The sequence below is a fragment of the Orbicella faveolata genome, unplaced genomic scaffold (genome assembly GCF_042242905.1).
Source record: "Orbicella faveolata isolate gen_17 unplaced genomic scaffold, um_ofav_v1 contig_1, whole genome shotgun sequence".
NCBI lineage: Eukaryota > Metazoa > Cnidaria > Anthozoa > Scleractinia > Merulinidae > Orbicella > Orbicella faveolata.
In genome coordinates, this window is record NW_028301536.1 from 27566114 (window position 1) to 27588026 (window position 21913).

Here is a 21913-nt window from a genome sequence, read left to right on the forward strand (position 1 = left end):
AAAATGTAAAAAATAATGATAAAAATAATAAATACTCTAAGTTTTTTTTTTAAAATGGGAAATAGTAGTGGTATCTCCACGGAATGGCTATTCGCCCACTGTTTCCAGATGGAATTGGGATTTGGAAAGTGCTGGTTTCTTGTGGAGGGAGGAAAACGTGAGAACCTGGACAAAGACCCTCTAAGCAAAGGGCGAGGACCAACAATAGATTAAAGATATGATGCCAAGTCCGGGATTTGAACACAGGCCACACTGGTGGGAAGCGATTGCTCTCACCACCAAACTAGCAGTCGTTTTGAAGAATTTATATTGCTGTGCGAGGACAAACGGGAAATGGATCATAAACAACGTCTGGACGAGCCTGAAGCGGCAACAGACAATTTAGGCAATAAGAGTAAAAGGTCTATTTATTAACACATCTTCTAGAACAGAATTGATAAAACTGATTCATTCTTCTTCGTCGTCGTCATCATCATCATCATCACTTTCTTCCTCTGCTTCTTGTAGCCACGTGATGAAGCGAGAAATCTGTCAATAACAGAACAAGAGCTTTGAAAAAAAATCCCACAATTTGTATTGGGTCTTAAAAGATAAAAATCTAACGAAAGAGAAGACAATTGACGTTACAACACTACTGCTGCGTTTACAATCATTAATAAGACCAAATCGCGACCTAATCTGCCGACTAAAACTGAGCAATTTCAGAGCAAAGTGTTTCGTTACGTGAAATAAGGTAGGTGTAATAACGTCTGGCACAACAAGGATTCTTATCCCAGCACACCGCGGCTTTCGTGGGAAAAACCGTACCCAGTAAACAAAAAATGCCAATTCGACATATACACTATGACGCAGTGACATGCTGACATACCTGCTCACGTGCCAAGAGTGACGTACCTGTTGTCGCAGTTGTTTACGTTGTGGTTCGAAGCCGCTGTCCTCTCCTTCCCCGTGCGTGCGGGAATACCACTGAAGAATAATGGGCTCCTCTAGGATTTCTTTGTCGTACAAAAGGTGGAGAAAGGTCTGACAAAGTGGAGCCGCCCACATTGCTTGCACGAAAAATTCCTGATCAAAAGTGAAGAAAAATGATAGTTTGAATGTTCTTCCAGGCGAGAGAAAGGAAAATGTTGTTCACTAGAATCCAAAATCAGCTATACTTAACATTTCCACACGTGCACTCTGCCAATCTCCACTAGAATAACTTTCACATTCAACAGGGCTTTACACTTCCGTCGAATAGCAACACAACTTGCGTTTTTAATTTGCAACCGTGGGGATTTTTTAGATGGAAGCGAAATTACGACCTTAAACAAAGCGTAAAGGAAACCATAGTACCATAGCAACGAGAACGATAATTTAAAAAAAAAAAAACTGACCTCTGAGGCATTCAGCGCGTCCCTTTGGCCATCAGACGTCTTAATGTAGTTGGAAATAATAGGAAGAAGATAATCTACGGCCTGAAAGGAAGTAAAATTCTTCCATTAGTCAAGTGAAGTGAAGCTCTAAGAAAGCAGGAGTATATTGAACGTACAAAAAGACTCCTTTGATCTCTCTCAAGGATATTTTAACAACAACTGATGGGTAACTAACACATGTACATAAAGTCTTCTCATGTTGTTAAACACATCCAACGGTTCAATAAATAAACACTACCTTTTTAAGATTCTTGGACAAGTCTTGTTTGGATAAAGAAACATCGTGAAGAGAGGACTCCAGTAAAGACTTCACGACCGCTTGGTTTAGTTCGTGGAAGGTCACGTTATACGCAAACCTATAGTAAGAATAATTTCCGCGATAAGTAATTTTACGATAACTGCAGAAAATTCTGACAATGTTATGACGAAAGTCATGATCAATAACAGGACAGACGCATGAAAAACTGACGTCAATTTGTTTAATGATATACAAAAACAAGCAGTGCTTTTAAAAGCCAACGAGCCTAAAGGGGCTGCGTCACGGTTTGCGCAACTTGAAAACTTTAGCCTAGATTTTTCAAGTTCGTCGTTAGTAATCCTGATCGATCTTCTCCATCCTTAACCAACCTTGTTCCTTTGTGGTTTATATTCATCTCTTTGGTGTTTTTCTATCTTAGCAAACTATTATTTTCAGGTTTCCTTCAATTAAAAGATAATACCGTACACAACCAAAACAACACAAAATAACGTGACTGAACTTCTTTAAAGGGAGTGTCATGATTCTGCTTTTAAGCTCACTTACTTTGAAGCATTTATTTCCAGTATAATGTTCTCGGGATCGACATGATCAGCTACTCCGTGTCTTATAGACTCCAGTACCTCAGTGTAGAACACTTCAAACAACCATGCGAAAAAATAAACAGAAACACTGTGAGTCTTTGTATGCCACAACATAAGCAACTTAAACACAAAATACACAGGAAACTTTTTTTTCCCATTTTTCTCGGAGGATTATTTAACAAAAGACAAACAAGAGAAAGAGAGCGAAAAACAAACCTACAGTTTTCTTATCACCACTTTTATTCTCTTTCTTCGTTCTTATTGACGTAAAACAACGAGTGGCCTTACTCTAAGTTCACTGATAAAAAGGGGAAAGACGTTACAATGTTCTCAGGTCACGAAAAAGGTACTCGTGAAGAATATTCCCTTCCTCGCTAACCATGCCACTCCGTTCCACTCTGAAACCTCTCGCTTCACTCACCCACCCACCCCACCCACCCTCCACTTCAGGCCACTCGTTACATCCTCGTGTTACTGTCTAGTACTCACATCTGCTATCCTCAGGTGGCGGACTGCACGGTGGAGTCTCTTCTTCACTGGATACTGAGCTTACTTCCTCCTCACTTAAACTTACTCTGTCCACACCTAAATAGAATCCACCATATTGCTTTGAGCTTCGCTCACTTACATCTTAGTTTTACTATGCTTCAATAATCAAATACAATTCTGCACCTTTGCTAAATGTACCAAAGCCAATTTCTCCTATTTATTTCCTTGGTTTCACAAGAAAACAAAACCTGGTAGATATACCCATCACTGAGACTAAAGGGTAAAAAAATAGAAAGGGGGCGGGGGTAAGAAGAGATAAAAAAACCTAAAGTAAGTCAGCCCCTGATGCATTGAGTTCGCGAAGAAAGTCAAGTTTTCGCTCCTTTTCATCGCACTCTTCAAACTCGGTCCATACCATTTTCTTTTACCAGAGTAACGCAAACATTGATCCCGGTTCGATCTAGGGTTTCACTACTCGACTTGAAGTCTTAAGCCTGGTATTTTTTAGGGAAGAACCTTGCTCTCACAGCACACTTACAAATAGACTAAACAGGTCCTTACCCCAAACATCTCGAGTTTGTTCCATTTCATCATCGAATTCAGCTACTGGTCTCCATATGTAACCTTGTCCTTCAACGCCTACCTCCTCTGGATTAAACTCTACAAACAAATAACATAATACTATGTAGGACAATTGCCATGATCATGCAGATAAATGATTTGTCTATTTGACATAAATAACAGCAATACAAGTGAAGTCACTTCGCAACAAAAACGAGAGCTTAAATCAAACCCTGGTTTTGCAAGCCACTATCACTGATCACCAAAAATAAAACAGTAGAACAACTAACCATCTTGCTGCTCAAGTGTGGGCTTCTCGACAAGAGAGAGTTCATCCATTCCAAAATCTGAGTCGTCTTCTGTTTGTTTCTTTAGCGTGATTTTCACTCCTGGAGGGAAGCTTATGTCAGGCCCAACCACAACCTGAAAATCAACAAAACATGTATTGGTTGGCACTAAAGATACTGTTGTTGTTTTCTATTGACTTGACACTTCACTTCTAATGTCCTCTGTTATATGCCAAAAGAATACATCTGAAAAACGGTAACAAGTCCAAAGATGATACTTGCACCAAAAGCGATAAGAATAACAACAAAAAATCACAAAAGACATAAATATCTTTTTTTGGTTGCCCGATCACGTAGAAATTTGCAGTGGGTATAATAGCCACAGCCAAGTCACAGGAAGGCTGCAAACATGTTGAACCATTAATTTTTTTATCCGAGCAGGACTTAAACATTACTTACATTAAATGAAATGATTGATCCAGCTGTAATTGTAACATTCCTACAAATGCAATAAACAAGAGAATAATTGTTCCAACAGAACTTTAAACAAGTATCTACTGTATATAAAAAGCACAAGCCAAGATACCTAATTTTTAAAATAGCAACGTTTCATTACAATTACAGACACATGCAGGAGCACATGTAAAATGCAGACATCTGTGGAGATAGCTATACGGCATCTATGAGGTTTCATGTATCACTTTATTCAAATAAGTTAGGTAACTGCTAACAGGGCATTACAAGGTTATGGACTTTTGTAAAGTGTTTATGTAAGTGCTACAAGATGGAATGAAAATTTTCTGTACCTTTTTATATGAACATTTTTACACAGAATTGACTTGAAAATGTTACAGCCATCGTCTACTTTGACATTGTCCCACAGATGGACACCATCAAGTTGAACAAAATCACCTGGAAAATGCATGTGTGTTGAGTTGAGGATTTGCTGGTACAATTAACCAGAGATCGTTTTTTCTATTTTTCCAAAATTGTATGCAACTAGTAAATTTGTTTTCATCTTAAAACTACACAGAAGTCACTATGGTCCCCCAACATTGCTTGGTTGCTTTGTTAGAAAGTGACAAAAATGTGTTGGCAAGAAACTGAAATACTTGATCTCTAATAAATAGCTGATAAAAGATATACATGGCTTTTCAAGCTTGCAATTGTTTACTGTTAGTAGAAAAATTAACTTTATTTCAGACAACTGACACATTACAAGCCAAATATAACAAAACCTTCTTCCTTACCTATAACACAGTTTCTCCCTATAACAGAGTTAGTGATGACTGTGCCAGCACCTACTGAAGTACCTTTACTTATTAAAAGATTTTCCTCTAACTTGCAATCCCTGCAAAAGGGAAAAAAATAAATGGTTCAAAATAACAAGATGGTAATACAATATACTAAAACCTACTGCATGAGGTACAACATTCAGTAAAAACCAGTCCACAATAATTATTTACCAACAATTAGGGTAGTAGCTAAGAGTAAAGGATTATGTAAAATCTGCTTTATTCTCCCTAAAACTGTATTTAATGAATTCCTATTCATTTGATCAATAAAAACAAGCAAAAATTGTCCTGCAAAACAAAAACATTTTCATCAAATTAAGTTCTCAACAGTGCTTTTGTTCCCCTATAAAGTGAGTCAGTGAGTCGAATTACACATAGAAAAGCACATATCATGCAAAGTAGCAGAATTAAAAACTACATGTAATCTATATAATAGCACATTGTAGCAACACTCACCTAGCTAGTGAGAGTTCACTGTCAAGGTAGACATTGTGTCTAGTGAAAGAGTAGGAGTAGTCCATGAAAAACACACTGTTATCAGGGACTATTGGATATGCCCATCTACTGAGAATGTCTTTGCTACAGAGAAGAAATAACAAACATTTACACATGCATGTCCCTAATTAGTACCTGTGAAGAGACAATAATAGTTGATGTAATCATGGATTCTGTTAGTAATTTATAGCAAATTCTTTTTCGCTTGTTGTGTGAATTTGCATTTGCTCACTTGCTGGCCTTCAAGTAAGTCCAATTTAGCCTACAGTAGAATTCCCAAGTTGTTTCCCCTCTCCACCCTCCCTTTGGTAAGTATTGGATTCAGTAAGTAGTGACAACTGACTGGTTCAGTGTGACAGTGCCTATGGTGGTGGCCTTTTCTATGGTTGCCAAGACACCCCCTTCCCCGTGCGCAATCGCTGCCTGGCTCCACCAACCTTTTGAGGCACCAGCTGGTAACTTGTGTAAATGAAGCATTTTGTTTTCAATTGGGATTTCTTTGAAAATGTGTACTATATTATTATATCTTTCAGTTAGTATGCTCGCTGTAATTGGTCAATTTAGTGGGCTGTATTCTATTGTACAGCCCGCTAAAATTTAAAGCTGTTTTTGTTGCCAAAATGTTTTGTGATTTATTCCCAAGTGTTCTTAACTTTTTTAGCAAGTAAAAGTTTAAAACGTTTTTTAGTTTCGAAATTGTGTATTAAAACCTGCTAACGACTTCAGAGTCACTTAACAACGATTTCAAATTGACTCATTTTGCTTTTGAGGTACGTCAGAAATTTGAAGCCGTTCCACGTGAACAGAAATCATTCCTGAACCTGTCAGACACACATAGAGATTTAATAAATATCTTACTAACCTCGTTTTCTCTGTCCATACGATAAGTTAGGGATCCTCATTTTTCCCCTTCAATTTATGGCCCGCATGCTTTGTGCTTTGGCCATAAATCAATGGGGAAAAACTCAATCTATAACTTACAGTACAGCCCTCGAGCTCGGTTAGTAAGAGGTATGAACATCTGACTCTGGATTAAACCACCCTGGTATGACCCAGGCCAGCTGCCTAGGAGCATTGTTTTGTGTGTTTTTAGCTCCACACTTAGACATGTATCTCCACACAGGAGTATGAATAAGTATGGGCAAGCTGTTCATTCAACTAGACAAAATGTTGAAGGGGGGTTATCCAGTGATGGACCAGCATATCATACAGGTGGAGAAGTACTCGATACTCCAAGTTGCTTCATGCTACAGAAATTAGGGATAAGTTCTAGTAGCATAAGCCAGAGTGCAGGTTTAGCTTTTACTATGGTCACATCCTAAACACAAAGAGTTTAAAATGAAGCTCGTGAAATCAACTGAAAGTTGTAACTTACACACCTGATTGTGTCATACATGTAGGGATTAGACACTCTGGCAGCATACTTGTCACTTATAACAAATGAATGAATTTGGTTGCCCATTATCTGAAGAAATTAAAACCAAAAGTAAAATATCCTTGATTAGTCATTTTTGTATTGAAAAGAAATGTCTGGTCATTTTCTTGTACACTCCCTTGATATCCTTGCCACGATTGTACAAATCTCCTAGAATTCCTTTAATTTTTTTCCTTATGACTTGAAAAGTTGTCAGTCATTAATTATTTTTATAACAGATGTCAAATATATTCAGGAGTACAAATATAACAAGATTGAATTCTGTTCAGTACTGGCAGCTAGAAGGCAATATGTTATGTTACTACTCTAAATTGTGGCCAATTGAATTTCAAATACCTCCTCATTGACAAGGATTCCTCTCACAAAGTCATCTCTTGTTTGATAGTCAAAATTGTCTGTAAATAATTGTGGAACCTAAAATTGAAATAAAAGATGGGATGGGTTTTACATCCTGGGAAGAGATAGAAACTGCAGTGACTGACAGGATGTTGTAAGATAGCTTTAGATAAGGCTCAAATACTCAATGCAACGTTAAACACTGTCAGCACAATGTCCGACATAAGCCAACTCTCATGTTCGCGAGATGTGGGGCGGCCCACAAAAATGTAAGGGACTCCACAGAGGGGTACCCACAAGTTAATATTACAACATCTCTCCTCTAACAGGATTCAATGAGTCTCTGGAACTTTTTAACTTGTCGCCCGGATCTGGTTGTAATAGGTGATCGTTCTGCATTTCTTGGTCCTTCTGCTGATTCCATTGGTTCTGGTGCTGAGTCCTTTATAGAAGGTGATGATGGACATATTGGAGAGTCAGCACACTGGGGACTTGAAGGAGGATCGTGCAGCCGTGGTCTCATTGGATGATCATTTGGGACTGAGATTATCTGCCTTCGATTTCTTCTATAGACACACCCTCGTTCATCCTGTACTAAGTATGATCGTGGCAACACTTCTGCTTCACGCCATTCTCTATCTCTATTTGGCCGAATTTGCACCTTGTCCCCAGCTTCAAGTGGAGGCAGATCTCTACTCTGTTTGTCGTAATTCTTCTTAGAGACAAATTGACATAGCTGCAGCGCTTTCACTACTCTATCAGGATCCACTGCCTACGGTAATAAGAGATGTCGATGGATTGGTATCATTGTGCGTGTGCGCCGACTCATCAGCAGCTGTGCAGGTGACACGCCAATATCTTCAAATGGAGTGTTGCGGTACTTCAACAGCCCTTCAAAAGGGTCTTTTTGGTCAGCTGCAGCCTTCTTCAAAATGCGCTTTGCTGTCTGCACTGCTCTCTCCGCTGCACCATTTGATTGGGGGTACTCTGGAGAGCTTGTTGTGTGGCAAAAACCCCAATCTTCAGCAAATTGCTTGAACTCATGAGTGCTGTCAAATAGATTCCTGGTATTGCTGTATTGGGAACCATTATCGCTCACAACCTTATCCGGGACTCCCAACCTTGCAAATATTTTCTTCAGGTTGTTAATGACACAGGTGGCAGTGTTCTGACGCAGTAATTCAATTTCAAAGTATTTTGAATAGAAGTCAGTGACCAACAAGTATGTTTGGCCTCCATATTCAAACAAGTCAGTCCCAACTACCTGCCAAGGTAATCCAGGGATGTCATGTGGATGCAATGACTCTCTTTGTTGTCGCCTGCAGAAGGCATTACAAATTGAACAGGAGCTGACTTTGTCTTTGATCTGGGCTGTCATTGAGGGCCAGAAGACGTAATCTCTGGCAAAGCTAAGGCTCTTACTTTCTCCCATATGAGCTCCATGGATTTCATCCAGCACCTCAGCCCTCAGTGGTCTTGGAACGACTATTCGGTCTGATTTAAACAGCAATCCATCCTCCACACTCAGCTCTTCCTTAAAACTCCAGTACTCTCTAGCAAGCTCATCAACCTGTTCTTTCTCAGACGGCCACCCTTTCAAGACATACTCCATCACTACTCTCGAGGTTTCGTCAATGCTGGAGGTCTCCTTAAATCTCTTCAGTGTGCTGCTTTCAAATCCGAGCTCCTCAATAAGATTGATTCCAATTACATCTTCTGGTTCACTGACTGGCTCCATATCACTGAGAGGTGCTCTGCTAAGACAGTCTGAGATGACTTGCTGTTTTCCAAGGACATATCGCACATCAAGATCATACTTGGTAAGTTTCAATAGCATCCTTTGTAGCCTGGGGGGAGCATCATTTAGAGACTTGCGGAAGATAGACTCTGTTTGCAAACCTTTTCTCACAGTTGGTTAGTGTTTTGGATCCGAATGCAACCAGCTTGCCGTCCTGTAGGATCACTGCACCAAGGCCTTTACTACTTGCATCTACATTTAGCACGGTTTCCTTGCTGTTGTCAAAATAAGCTAGTGCAGGTGCACTCGTGATGACTGATTTCAGATTGTCGAAGGCCTCTTGTTGTGGCTTTTCCCAAACAAATGCTGCATCTTTTTGGGTAAGTTGCAATATGGGTTCTTGTATGTCAGCCTTGTGCTTGATGAATTTGTCCAGGTAATTCACAGTTCCTAGTATGCGAAGTACACCTCCTTTGTCTTCTGGGGGTGGCATCTCATTAATGGCTCTGATCTTCTCCGGATCTGGTTTCAAACCTTCAGATGAGAACAGGTGTCCAACATAACTTACTTCTGGTACTCTAAGCTTCACCTTTTTAGGGTTGAACTTCAATCCTACCTCCCTGCTCTTGTCAAGTACTCTTCTCAATTTGTCATCAACTTCAAGCTGATCTTTACCATGTATCAGGAAATCATCCACTATGATTTCAACAGGAACCCCTTCAAACAGTCTGTCCATCTCCCTTTGGTAGATTTCAGGGGCTGGTGAGACACCAAAAGGGAGTCTTGTAAATCGGTATCGCCCCCACGGTGTGTTAAAAGTCAAGAGCTTGGAACTCTCCTCATCTACGGGGAGTTGCCAGTATCCACTGCATGCATCAAGTGATGTGAAACTCTTTGCACCTGAAAGTCGGTTTGCAACTTCTTCTACAGTAACCATTGGATAATGGGGTCTTTTCAGGGCCTTGTTAAGATCTCTTGGGTCAATACAAATTCTGACATCATCCTTTGACAGTGGAGTGTCCTTTCTTTTATCCTTCACCTTTCTTTTGTCAATAACTAGCATTGATGAGACCCACGACGTAGGCTCATCCTCTTTCACGATAATACCATCTTCTTCCATCTCTTTGAGTTTCTCTCATGCTGGCTCCAGCATAGCAACTGGAATTTTCCTGGGAGGGTGAACAACTGGGGGTACTGAAGCATCAACTTCCAGATGTACTTTGTTTGGAAGTGTGCCGGGTTTGTCACTGAAACAATCTGGGTACTCCCTCAATATTGGGTCCTTCTGGAAGATGGTCTGGTTTCCGCGTGCTCTTGGCGTATCCGGCATGGCTGGATTAGGTACTGGTGTATCTATCAGTTGGAGATTCATAAACTGAAGGACTTCTAAATCCAAGCAGGCATCACATCCCAATAAGGGTGTAAAGTTCCCGTCAACAACAAGGTACAACAGGTTCATTTGACGATTCTTGTATTGAGTTTGAAGGCGTACACAGCCTCTTGGATGAATGGGCTTAGTTGCAAGCCAGCCTTTCAAGGGTTGCTGAATCTTTTGGAGAGGTTTTTTGGAGATTTTCTTATACAGATGAAAGGGTATGACGGTAGCCTCTGCACCTGTGTCTGCTTTTACTTCAACATTCTGCCCTTCAATCTTAAGAGTGATAAGGCTCTTTGTTGATTTCCTGGAATCGGAAACACTGTCTAGTTCAATAGATCCAAAATAGGTATGTACCTCCTTATTCATATTCCGAGTGTCTAGGTTTGGTGGACTTTCTTGTTGCACTAAATCAACTTTCGAACCTTCTTTTACATTCCCTGGGCACACTTGGGCAAAATGACCTTCTTTCTTACACTTTAAGCACTGTTTTCCAAATGCGGGACAACGAGATGGTCAAGTAAATGGGTGCTTGTAACCACAAAACTTACAAGAACGAGCAGCTGTCTTGTCAGCTTCTTTTGACTTTCTAACAGGCTGAATTCCTAATGAATGCTCAGTTCCAGCACTTGCTTGAATGTTGAACTTGAACTTTTGTAATTCTGAGGCTTCAAAGGTACGACAATAATCATGAGCCTTCTGTAGGGTTAGATCAGGTTTCTTTAGCAGTTCCCCTCTCAGCTCATCAGATAATACACCTCCCACAATTCGATCTCTTATTAGCGAATCTCGCAGTTCGCCGAATTCACATGTTAGCGACAACCGTTTCAGTTCGCTGACAAAGTTATCAACTCGCTCTCCCTCTTTCTGGTTACGCTTATTAAACACTAACCTCTCATAAATGACATTCCTTGCTCCCTCACAGAGTGCCTTAAATTTGCTGCAAACATCCACATAACATTCTTTGTCTTCTCCAGTATTGTAAACAAAATGACTATATTCTTCAATCGCTTCGGGTCCAGCACAGTGAAGTAACATGTTTACCTTCAATTTGTCCGGTTTGTCATCTTTGCTTTTCGCCACAAGATAAATTTCAAACTGCATTAAAAACTTTCTCCAGTTGTCCGCTGCGTTTGCATCGAGCACCAAAGGACCTGGAGTTCTCGTATCTCGTTCAGCCATCGCGGTTTGTAACTCAGCCAAGCCCTGATAAACTCCTTGCAATCTCTAAAAGGTTTTCACTTCTGACACCATGTTGTAAGATAGCTTTAGATAAGGCTCAAATACTCAACGCAACGTTAAACACTGTCAACACAATGTCCGACATAAGCCAACTCTCACGTTCGCGAGATGTGGGGTGGCCCACAAAAATGTAAGGGACTCCACAGAGGGGTACCCACAAGTTAATATTACAACACAGGACAGCTTTGGAAGTGCCAAATGCACAGTTCAATTCCTCAAGAAAGGAGAGGGTGACAATGATGATGATGATGATGACGACAATGATGAACATTTACAAGAGAGTGTCAAATGTATAAAAGGAAAATGTAGCACAAGCATGTAGTTTACAAGTATGCATAACAAGTGAAATTTTACATTAAAATTCATTTAATATATTATAAAATTGATCAACTCACAGTTGTTGAACATATACAAATGTTACAGTCCAGAAGATCATATCTTATTTGAATATTATTGTTGTCTGAAAATAGACTCTGAAAATAACAAAATAAACCAAAGATCAAGCATTAACACAGGTGTGGAATATTCTGTCAGAATAAGTTAGTAATAACTCTTACTAATATTAATGCTATTAAAAAGCATTTGACAGAAATACAAATTAAGTGGCGCTTGATAAATGGTACCAAAAGAGCAAGAACAAAACCAATAAAACTAACAGACACAACTAACAGACACAGGTAAATTGTAATAACTTACAAGTGGAAATGAAAATCGCTTTTTGTTAGCTGTCTTCTCACACTGTAGAATTCTGCCTGTTGTTGAGTCTAGAGCAACTATGAGGTCCTCTTCCTGACATCTACAATTAAAAATTTCCTGTACATTTACACTGTAGATAAACTTTCAATAGCACGTTACACTTTGTGCTTTTGTTGGTTGGTAACCTATTGCATTACCCCGTGTAAAAGTTTGTTACAGATGATGAACAAAGTACTCCAGTTTTAAACAGAACAACAACAAAATGCCATAATTTGCATTTGGAAAACAAAACAAAACTGGAAAACTTAGCAGATAATGCAATTTAAATGTGTTTATTATCAAGAAAAACCATTCACAAGGACACTGGGCAGACAGTGGCTTTGGTTAACTGCATTATTAAGATTATACTGGTAACCCACTTTCTAATACCTTGTTCTATGTCCAGGATTGGCAACTTTAAAAACCATTGTCATCAATGATGCTTTATCCTTTTTCCGTCTATCCCTGTTAGTCAAAAGGAGGCTCAGTGTATAACTACATGTACATTATTTATAGCTTTCTGTACCATGTTCCTACATTATGTCATCTTTCCCTCAGGTGTCATGATCATAGAGGGTGTGATTACAGAGTAAATAGAATGAGGGTACTTTCCACAACCCCCACAAATACATTTCCATCCGACACAATCAATCATTCAATAAACAGGGTAACCTTATAATAACTTTTATTAAACTTACTTGTGTTCTTGTAAGACTTGTTCTAATTTCATATTTGATACCACATCACCACTCACCAGAACAAAGTCATTCTTAAGGAAGGACTGAGAAAACAAGGTGGAGGTTAGATTCAGCAAGAAACTCCCCTAACATTTCATTACATATATACACTGTAACATGCCTTGATATGCATGTCCTGCCAAATCTTAGTTTATTTTTTTAAGGCATATTGTATGTATACATGTAACATAAGCAAAGCAGTCATCATTTTCAGACATTTTCTGGGAGCATATCAAGTATCCATAAATTTATTGCTCATGAAAAAGAACTCTTCCAAAATTATACTCTTTAAAAAAAAGAAAACAGAGCTCTTTCGTCAGACTTTTGATTCATGTTGTGATACTGTATTGATTTCTAACCTGTCGGTCAATTTCTCGCAGAGCATCACCCAATGACAAACAGTCTTCAATGACAATAGTTTTCACATCACATGGTGACCTTGAACTTGTCCATTTTGATTGGCTAAAAGATAACAAAAGAAATAACAATTATTATTACATGAGGTTCAGCAAAGGCTTGTGATTCATCAGAGGAAAACAAGCAATCATTTCTATGATCGTATGCCACTGGAAAATCGTGTTATTTTTTTTTAACTGAGTTCAAAAACATTGTTTATCATTGTGTTTCTGTTATCTTATATATAGATTAACAACCTCATTTCTAGGGTCTCTCATCTCCCCCCACCCTCCCCTCCAGAGTGAGAGAGGAGGGCAGGAAGATGAGAGACCCTGGGAACAAGGTTGATAGATTAAATTTTTATTTTTGTATCATAATGCATCAGTCAATTCCAGTGCCCATCCCCCCCCCCCCCCCCCCCGGGCAACCATGGGGCATTTGCTCAGGTTGTCAGTCCCGGGGATGGGGCATCTGCAATTTTATCATGGCCCTCGGGCTGGGCATTTGCATACCCCAGGGCGACCCCCGGGCATTTGACACACGTGTTTTCGAAAGCGCCATGGATGAGTTCATCAGGAAAGACGAGGCGTTTGTCAAACAATGACTTGTCCATCAGGGACTAGAGAAACTTGTAGATGTTTTAAAGGTGTGTTTTCTCAATTTTCGATATTTCTTCATTACTTGTAAGCATATAAATATAGGCGACAAGGTGAACTACATTTTGTTTATCACAAAACAATCACTGACGTGAACTCGACTATTTTGCATTTCGCATTCAAAACTAGCCTAGCATTTTTTAAATTCATGAAAGTGGAGTTAAAATACTTAAGGTTTGCGAATTCAAATGATGCGATCTTCAAGACAGATCTTGCGAGTTTAAAGTGCAATGCATCATCATTTAAATGTCTTGATTCTACACAGAAAAAGTAGCCTGCGAAAACAGGCACCAATCATCGCTCGCGAAATAAACATAATTAGAATTAACTAACACGTACTGTTGTCCTTGAAGTCTTACCGTTGCATTAAAATACTGAACAGTTGAACGTTTTATTCACTGATTAATAAAAAAACTGAAGAGGTGTTGGAAGGCGACAATCCCGGGGGTGGGGTATTTGCCCTCTTTCTTCGTCCCCACCCTGAGGCATTTACACAGCTTATGTGTCCCCACCCCAGGGAATTTGCCCGTTTATTTTAAAAAAATGCTAATGCCTGGGGGTTAGCCTGGGCGTTAGCCCGGGGGGGGGGGGGGGGATGGGCACAGCTGGAATTGACTGACGCATAAGAGCACAGCTCTTTCCAGTTCCAAACCTCAAATGGTTCTTGATCTGATCAGCATGTGCACAGCAAAACACAAAGATCTCTTGAACTCCTGCTTCTACAAGGAATTCAATGGTGTAGTCCAGAAGAGGAACATTAACCAGCGGTAACAAGGCCTACATGTGTAATCAAGCACAAGCAATGCAATATTTCAGTACAAAATTTTGAAATTAAAAAAGTGCCATGAGGTGGGAACCCCTAATATATAAGGAACAGGCAGGAACTGCGAGTAAAGGGAACAGGGATAAATCGAAAGATAAAAGACACGTGAATTTTAACAAATCAATCAACTTACCCTGGGCGTCTCTAGAGTTATTGGTAAAAATCTGAAATTAAAACTATCTGAAAGAATAACGCCTTGAAAGATTTCTTCTCCTTTCTCCCATGACTCGCCTGATTTTCCCTCTCCTTTCTTCTTTTTCGAACTCATCATTTACTTGAAACAAACATGGCGCTTCAATAATCCTAAGTTAGGCTCCAGACTACCCTGACTAACTTAAACGAAAATTTCCGAATAAAATTCCGAAGGCCGGACAATTATCGATCAAAAATCGACAGCTGAAATTGCGCTGTGAGCAAAGCAGCGGTTTTACCCAATTCATCCCTTCCACGTCTTCTCTTTGTTTGGTTGCAAGATGGTGGGTAAATTTTTTGTAGAATCTGTGGAATATCTCAGTCATCTTTACGTTATTATTGTATATAATATTTGAAACGAAGACTTAAATAATTTAGTTACATTTTTTATTTGTTTCTCTTTTGTTAAATGTCTTATTTAAGCCTTGAATTTCTACCTTTCAGGAGGGACTATCGGTAGAGCAAATGGGCCGATATGCCAGTCCAATCAATCCAGCCGTATTTCCTCATCTGACCATTGTGCTTCTTTCTATTGGAATATTCTTTATGGCTTGGTTCTTTGTGTATCCTTTTATTTATTGAATTGATGATTTCAGTCATGGATCGTAATTTGTGAGTTTATATTTTAAGTTCAAGAGATGAGAATGCTCTTTGGTCAGTCTGCATCTTGAAGAGGTAAATTGAACTCTTAGTGAGTTTTATCCAGTGCGGAGTCTATTCACTGAGATTGATTTTATTCGGAGCCATATTTCTCGTGAACTTCCACATCTCGACAACTTAGCAAATCGGTCGACAACAAACTGACAGTTCTTTGTCACGCAATCTTGAGAATCAAACGGATAAAGATTATTAGTATCACCCAACTAGTGGACTAATGCAAATCCTACATTTTGATTGGCTACGAAAATGGCGCAATCGAGCGTGACGCCTTCTTCGATTTATTCCCAAATAAATATTTCTTCAACTTGCATTGCTAACTTTATTATTGCCTTTTCTGTCCGACTAGCTGGGTGATGCTTAAAACAAGTAGACCCTTCGCCCTCAAGGGCCACGGGTCTATAGCCCGCAAGGGCTACGTGTCTAATTGTTAATTAGTAAACATAGGCTGCAAAAATGGAAAAGAGTAAATGGTTTCAGTTGTGTATAATTATTTGAACTGTTTCCCGGCCCCTGGTGTTGTGATCTCCAGAAATCATGATGCTTTTTATTTGTACCAAAATACAAAACAGTCTGGCCAATCTCATGTTTCCTAAATCCTTTTGTTAAACAGTACATGTATGCTTATCCCCACTGGGAGGCATCCTTTTAGTCACCACTGCCTCTGGCTAGCTCTGATACTATAGTCTCCTTTGAAGCAGTTGTTACAATCGTCACACGACACTTCTCCCCACAGAAGCATTGCGTGATGAACCTAACAACATCTGCAAGGGAGACTTGATACTGTAAGCAGGTAAAAAAGTATTTATTTTTGGCCAATCTTATGTGCAGAAGCATGTTGATCGTAGACTGTCAAATTGGAACTGGCTGCTCAAGATTTTAAGGTCTGAAGATGAAAAAATGAAGTTAAGTGAAAGAGGTCATAATTCTCAAAGCTGACCAAAAGGATTGCAGACTCCGGTGAGAATACAAGTACACATACTTTGAGATCACAAAATCAGCTCAAGCCACAGGGTCCAATTTTTGGTTCTCTCTTATTGGCTCCGTTTATGCAAGCAACATCCAAATTGTATGATTTTTGTGCTATCTGTGATAGTACACAGATCCTTGTAGAGTTGCTTCATCAATGTCAAATTTGTTGACCGAGGAACAATTTCAAAATGTTTGGACAATTTGAAACAACTAAAGATTGACCTGTTTTCTTTTTTGAATTACATCAGTCAGTTGAATCCATTCCATATGGCTTGAAAAGGATATAATAATCTTACAAACCTCACCTCAGTACGTACAGATATCTTCTTAATCAAGTGTGAGGGCCAAACTGAGAGAATATTGACTTGGGTCTTGTCAATGTTACAATAAAGACCAAGGGCTAATATTCTACTGTACCAGTATGGTATTACGTTACTTAAAAAGGTTAAAAATCCCACAATCACAGATTAGAAAGACACCAAAAACTTCAAGCACACAACCTGATTTAGAGCCAACTTTTAGTGTGTACTTACATCCGACATTTTCAAACAAAATGACGAAAAGACAGTAGGAAGACAATAAAAAAGAATCTCTTTCATCTAAGTTACTCTGTGTACAAATGTAAACATAAAACTTCCAGAAAGAGTGCTCACGTAGGATTATTTGGGACAGGACCCAGTCTAATACTTGGAGAGTACTAGACCAGCAATGGAGCAATCTGATTGTCTGAGTTTAGTTAGTAACCCTCTGAACCATCTTAGTTGTATAATGATTTAAGTTACAGATCCTTTTTTTAATATCCCTTATCAATCTGTGGAAATGAACAAATGAACAAAATTTTAAACACAGAATAAAACTTAGCACAACTTAGCAGACAATGCCAGATTTATTTAGCATATAATTCAATTTGTTATAGCCAAGCAAGAGGGCATCAAGCTTTCTTGGACAGTGAAGATTATGATGAAGTTCTGTGTTTTTGTAATACTTTCCTTAATAGTTACCACAGCTATGAGGTCACATCCACCAAGTACAGCAGAGACATCTACAAAGAGCTGCTGGTGTCATTAGTTGCATCTCTTTTTATGGGATTTGGAGTGCTCTTCCTGTTACTCTGGGTTGGAATTTACGTATGACAATAGGAACTTTGTAACTATAGAGAGAGAAGCAATCTACATGAACAATCAACTATTCTGCAACAACTTGAGAAGAACTGTCGTGCTAAGCATGGCATAAGTTCTCTGTGGACACTTGTGTTTTAACAGAGAGAAATTTCCTTTAATGTAATAGTAATAAAAAAAAGTTATTTGTCTTTGCTAATCTTGCTTAACTGGGCTTGGTTGAATCTTTGTAACTTGTGTTCATAGCATGGGAAACAAGTCAGCCAGCGAGCAGTCTCTCTTTTGCTCGAAAATCCATGGGGAAGAATGCAAAACAAGTGAGCATGTAAGCATGACATGCAAAAGGCAAGTGACAAAGCCAGGAGCCGTGAGTAGCACGGGCATTGGAAGACCTGCTCTCTTTCCCACAGAATTTCAAGCAAAAGAGAGACTGCTTGCAGTCTAACCAGAAATATGAGCCATCAGTTTATTGATATTATTTATCATGTTATTGACTCAATAGCCTGGGTTAACAGACATGGTTTTGAGCTCTACTTCTGGTTGTATATTTTGAGGAGATGTTAAACAAGGTCTGCATTCAGGCTAAATGGAGTTGTCATGGCAGTCACTGTTCTTTGTTCTTAATTCTCTATTTTCCAATTGTCCCATAATGCACTCTGTTTGCCCCCCAAATTTTACATAAATTATTGTTATGAAATGCTCTTGGGAATATGCAGACCTCCCAAGAGTATTTCACAACAATAGTTTATGCAAAGTTTGGGGGGGCAAACAGGGTGAATTGTGAGCAATTGGAAAATAGAGAATTGATGGTATTTCCAGCATAAACTGCTGGAAATATTTGGCGCTTTATTTGAAGGCTAAGGCTCGTTGTGCACTGCTTTCAACTGGCACACAGTGGAGAGAACTGTTTTAATCTTGTATATTGCTTTCCAACTTTATTTGACTTCTCTACGGGAGAAGTGAAACATTCTTTCCTTATTTTTTTTACAATACAATATGCTGTACAGTATTCATCTTTTTGTTGCGTGGCAACAGTTATATATACACAAAGACACACATAGTATTTATCATTTCTGATTATCCGGTTTCACTTCAGATGAAGATGATGTTATCACGAAATCTCGACAGCTTATTTCCGTGCAATGTTCCTCCAGCGCTTTTGTGTTGAATATTTTCATAGTTGTAACCTTGCTGAAAGGTCGTTTAGTTGGTATTTGTTCACCTATTTGATAAAAACGTTGAAGAATTAAAAACTTGAAAAACTTTCATGATGAACTGATTGAAGAACAATAGAATCAGATTTCATGATTTATTGTTGTCAATAGTCGGCAGTCGACATGAACCTAACCCGATCTGTGTCTCATCTTGTACGTACGCGTTTGGAATTCCATGACTGTTTTTACAGGTGTCCGTCTCATGTGTTGTATTAGAGCCAAAACTTTCTCTGAATTCGGTAGCCGAGAGAAATAAAGGAAACGTTGCTGATCTAGGAAGCTTGCAATCTAGGCTTGTTGATATGGTGGGTGACCGACGCAGTCTGTATCCTGTGTAGGAACATCGGCAGTCTGGGCCTGGGTATTGCGTTAGAGCAGTGGATTGCGTTACATGGGAGGGTGAATGGCTATGTACTGATGGTGGTTGGGCAGAATGAGCCCGTTTCTGGACAAAACGATCAGTGTTGCTGGCCTTTTGGAGTAAACTTGGATTGCCCGTATTAGTCTGTAGTAGCCTTCGTCTTTGTAGTCCTATTGGCGGCGTTTCTCGCACTGTGTGGATTCCGTTTAACTGCTTTACAAGCGTCCTTTCTTCCTTGTGTATATGACGGTTTCTAATGGTGTGTTCCAAGTGAATTGATCGTAGCCTGTCCTGAAGAAGCCTGTCTTCTAAGCTGTTCGAACGGCGTACTCTAGCCACACGATTGGAGAAACACGAAGGAGGATCTCTGTTGAAAATTGACAGATCTCCCTTTCGCTTGACAGACATTATTCAATGACTCCTTTGTCGGAAATCTTTCCACTGTAGATTATCGAAAGATAGTTTCCAATGTTCCTCTAAAGCAACGTATAGATATTAATCCTGGTTTTGAAGAAAGATCAAAAGCAAGCCTTTCTTTGTTGAACGAAGAGGTTCGATTCAATGGAATGTCTTCCGGTGTCTTGAAGGCGTTCCACGACCCGTGAAAGCGTAGGCTCAGTTGAAATTCAACATTTCACGTCGTATTTCAATGGAACATGAAATATTATAGAGAGGGTTTACCGATCGCAAAAACCCTAAATGTTGATCGACCTTGAAATAGTTTTTTCACCCCTGTCAGTCCACGTTCGCTTGTTTGAACTTTGGAAGGCCTTGACAAGATCTTCAACAAAATCTGTCATATCACCCTCGAGCAAATTCTTTCGGCAGTGTTATCGTGTAACGGCGTTAGTAGGTGTGATTTAATCAATCACTCAGCATTTCACGACTTTCGACTTAAAAAAGAAATGAGGCGCGGAATAGGCAAAAACTTCCGTGTTTGGCACCGATGCTCATTAATTTTCGAACTTGGCGTGTTAAAAGGGTGCAAAATTCTCCGGTAATGATCTCGACAATGCTAGTAGAAGATTATTAGGTGGAAAGACAGTTAAAAACCAATCACAAGAAATTTGAATCAACCACAATCAGTCAAAAATAAACAAATCCTTATATAAGATATACAATCTCCACAGGTTTATTGTCGACTATCACTCATTAGAAATATCCTTTTACCTAAATCCAGTTTGGCAGCCGGCTCTGCGGGGTTCCTGCTTAAAATTCTTCAGATTCTCTTCGTATCCTTCTCCATGCACGATCGATCTAGCCTGCAGTACAGGCGGATTAGCTGGCTCTAGCGCGATACACGAGCCCGTGCACGAAGCGCGAGGGGAGAAAAAATTTTCTCATCTCGCGCTTTGCGTTCGTTCTCGCGCTTCGCGCGCGCGCTTGTGTATCGTGCTGGAGCCCGCTAATCCGCCTGTTCTGTAGGCTACGATTGATCGGGCCACAATTTGCCTGATCTGCTGGCTTGTAATAAGGGATTAGAACAAAATATATACTGTATATGTATAATCTCAAGGTTAGCGTGCCGCTCGAACAATGAGGTATTCATCAATGAGTCCAATGAAGACTCTGGCTGGGAAGTTTGTTCGTAAATTGCCCCTCTAAACATCTTATCTTCAGACAGCCAATCAGAGGGCCGAAAAGCCCAGTCACTTTTGGCCTACGAACAGGCTCCCGGTGAGCCCGAACCGCCCCGATCGCTTAGCTCTCCGAATTCTTCGGTTTGGCACTCGCCGAATTTTTTTTTCCGACCTCGCCGGAAGCCTGTTCGCAGGCTAAGTCAATTTTGGCTGCCATTCTTAGATGGTCGTTGTTTTTGCCTTGAGCCAAAATACAGAGTCCATCACTCTCGTCACAGGCTCACAGCATCAATTTTTCGGTAGTTTAATTTTTGCCGCCAAAAAATAGGGTTTGAGATACATTTAAACGTTTACTTTCAGGTCGAAGAAACTGTTTAGTACAACAGTTATAGGGGATTCTTGCTGACGTCATTGCTCACTCATTAGTATATCGCTCTGCGTGCAGAAGGCACCATGTTAGATGAAATGACTCCAAGCAGTTAAAAAGGCAATGAAACGTAGTACATGATGGAAATTTTAGCTCTTTGGGTGTAGTATTAAAGAGGATATTGGCTTTCAAAATAATCATGCAAAATTTCTGGGTGGTAAAAGTGTTAATGATCTCGCAAATTCCTTGTAATTTGTTTTTGTTGTTGTTGTTGTTTCTAACCCGCGTCCTAGAAAAAGTATTAATATATCAGGCTTAAATTCATTGGCAGAGTTAATCGTACTATGACCTTTCAATATTCAACCCTGATTTTTTTTTGTAGCTCCATCAGAAACTGATTCGTTTATGCTAATGAGACAAATATTGTAAACAAGGATTCCCTTTAAAAGCCGAAACTCAGGACATCTCTAAATCAGGCCTTCGACTTTACTCAACGCCCTAAAGGGCTTTATTTGTGTACCGCTGGTGTTATCCATGATGAGGAGGCTCCCTAAATTGACCTCAGCTTCACAAATTTTGGCTTGCGTGCGTCTACAT

At 39.6% G+C, this 21913-nt stretch overlaps 3 protein-coding genes across 3 annotated transcripts; all 3 read right to left on the minus strand.

Annotated features, from left to right (window-relative positions):
• Nucleotides 1–389: 389 nt before the first annotated feature.
• On the minus strand, nucleotides 390–15189 carry LOC110045379 (translation initiation factor eIF2B subunit epsilon-like). The gene is made up of 21 exons (XM_020750983.2): nucleotides 14989–15189; nucleotides 14685–14809; nucleotides 13340–13442; nucleotides 12942–13024; nucleotides 12634–12708; nucleotides 12205–12304; nucleotides 11904–11981; nucleotides 7154–7231; nucleotides 6762–6847; nucleotides 5344–5466; nucleotides 4843–4943; nucleotides 4399–4504; nucleotides 4052–4091; nucleotides 3596–3728; nucleotides 3306–3404; nucleotides 2745–2840; nucleotides 2218–2308; nucleotides 1654–1771; nucleotides 1377–1457; nucleotides 895–1065; nucleotides 390–528 (listed from the first exon to the last, which is right to left on the minus strand). Exons 1-21 carry the CDS (start codon nucleotides 15124–15126, stop codon nucleotides 448–450), a joined length of 2106 nt encoding a protein of 701 aa, XP_020606642.2. The 5' UTR covers nucleotides 15127–15189; the 3' UTR covers nucleotides 390–447.
• LOC149118632 (uncharacterized) lies at nucleotides 9932–11896 on the minus strand. Its single transcript, XM_089298713.1, has one exon. It carries the CDS (start codon nucleotides 11446–11448, stop codon nucleotides 10783–10785), a length of 666 nt encoding a protein of 221 aa, XP_089154839.1. The 5' UTR covers nucleotides 11449–11896; the 3' UTR covers nucleotides 9932–10782.
• Nucleotides 15190–18684: 3495 nt separating the features above from the next.
• Nucleotides 18685–20668, minus strand: LOC110045380 (uncharacterized). The gene has a single exon (XM_020750984.2). It carries the CDS (start codon nucleotides 19775–19777, stop codon nucleotides 19097–19099), a length of 681 nt encoding a protein of 226 aa, XP_020606643.2. The 5' UTR covers nucleotides 19778–20668; the 3' UTR covers nucleotides 18685–19096.
• Nucleotides 20669–21913: the final 1245 nt, after the last annotated feature.

Excerpts from the sequence above, each read along its gene's own strand:
- LOC110045379 (XM_020750983.2), bottom strand. The coding sequence starts at position 15,126 with ATGATGAGTTCGAAAAAGAAGAAAGGAGAGGGAAAATCAGGCGAGTCA. Across the intron at positions 4,092-4,398 it reads AAAAATGTTCATATAAAAAG|GAATGTTACAATTACAGCTG; the intron begins GTACAGAAAATT and ends TTGCATTTGTAG. Across the intron at positions 3,405-3,595 it reads CACACTTGAGCAGCAAGATG|AGTTTAATCCAGAGGAGGTA; the intron begins GTTAGTTGTTCT and ends ATTTGTTTGTAG.
- LOC149118632 (XM_089298713.1), bottom strand. The coding sequence starts at position 11,448 with ATGGCTGAACGAGATACGAGAACTCCAGGTCCTTTGGTGCTCGATGCA.
- LOC110045380 (XM_020750984.2), bottom strand. The coding sequence starts at position 19,777 with ATGTCTGTCAAGCGAAAGGGAGATCTGTCAATTTTCAACAGAGATCCT.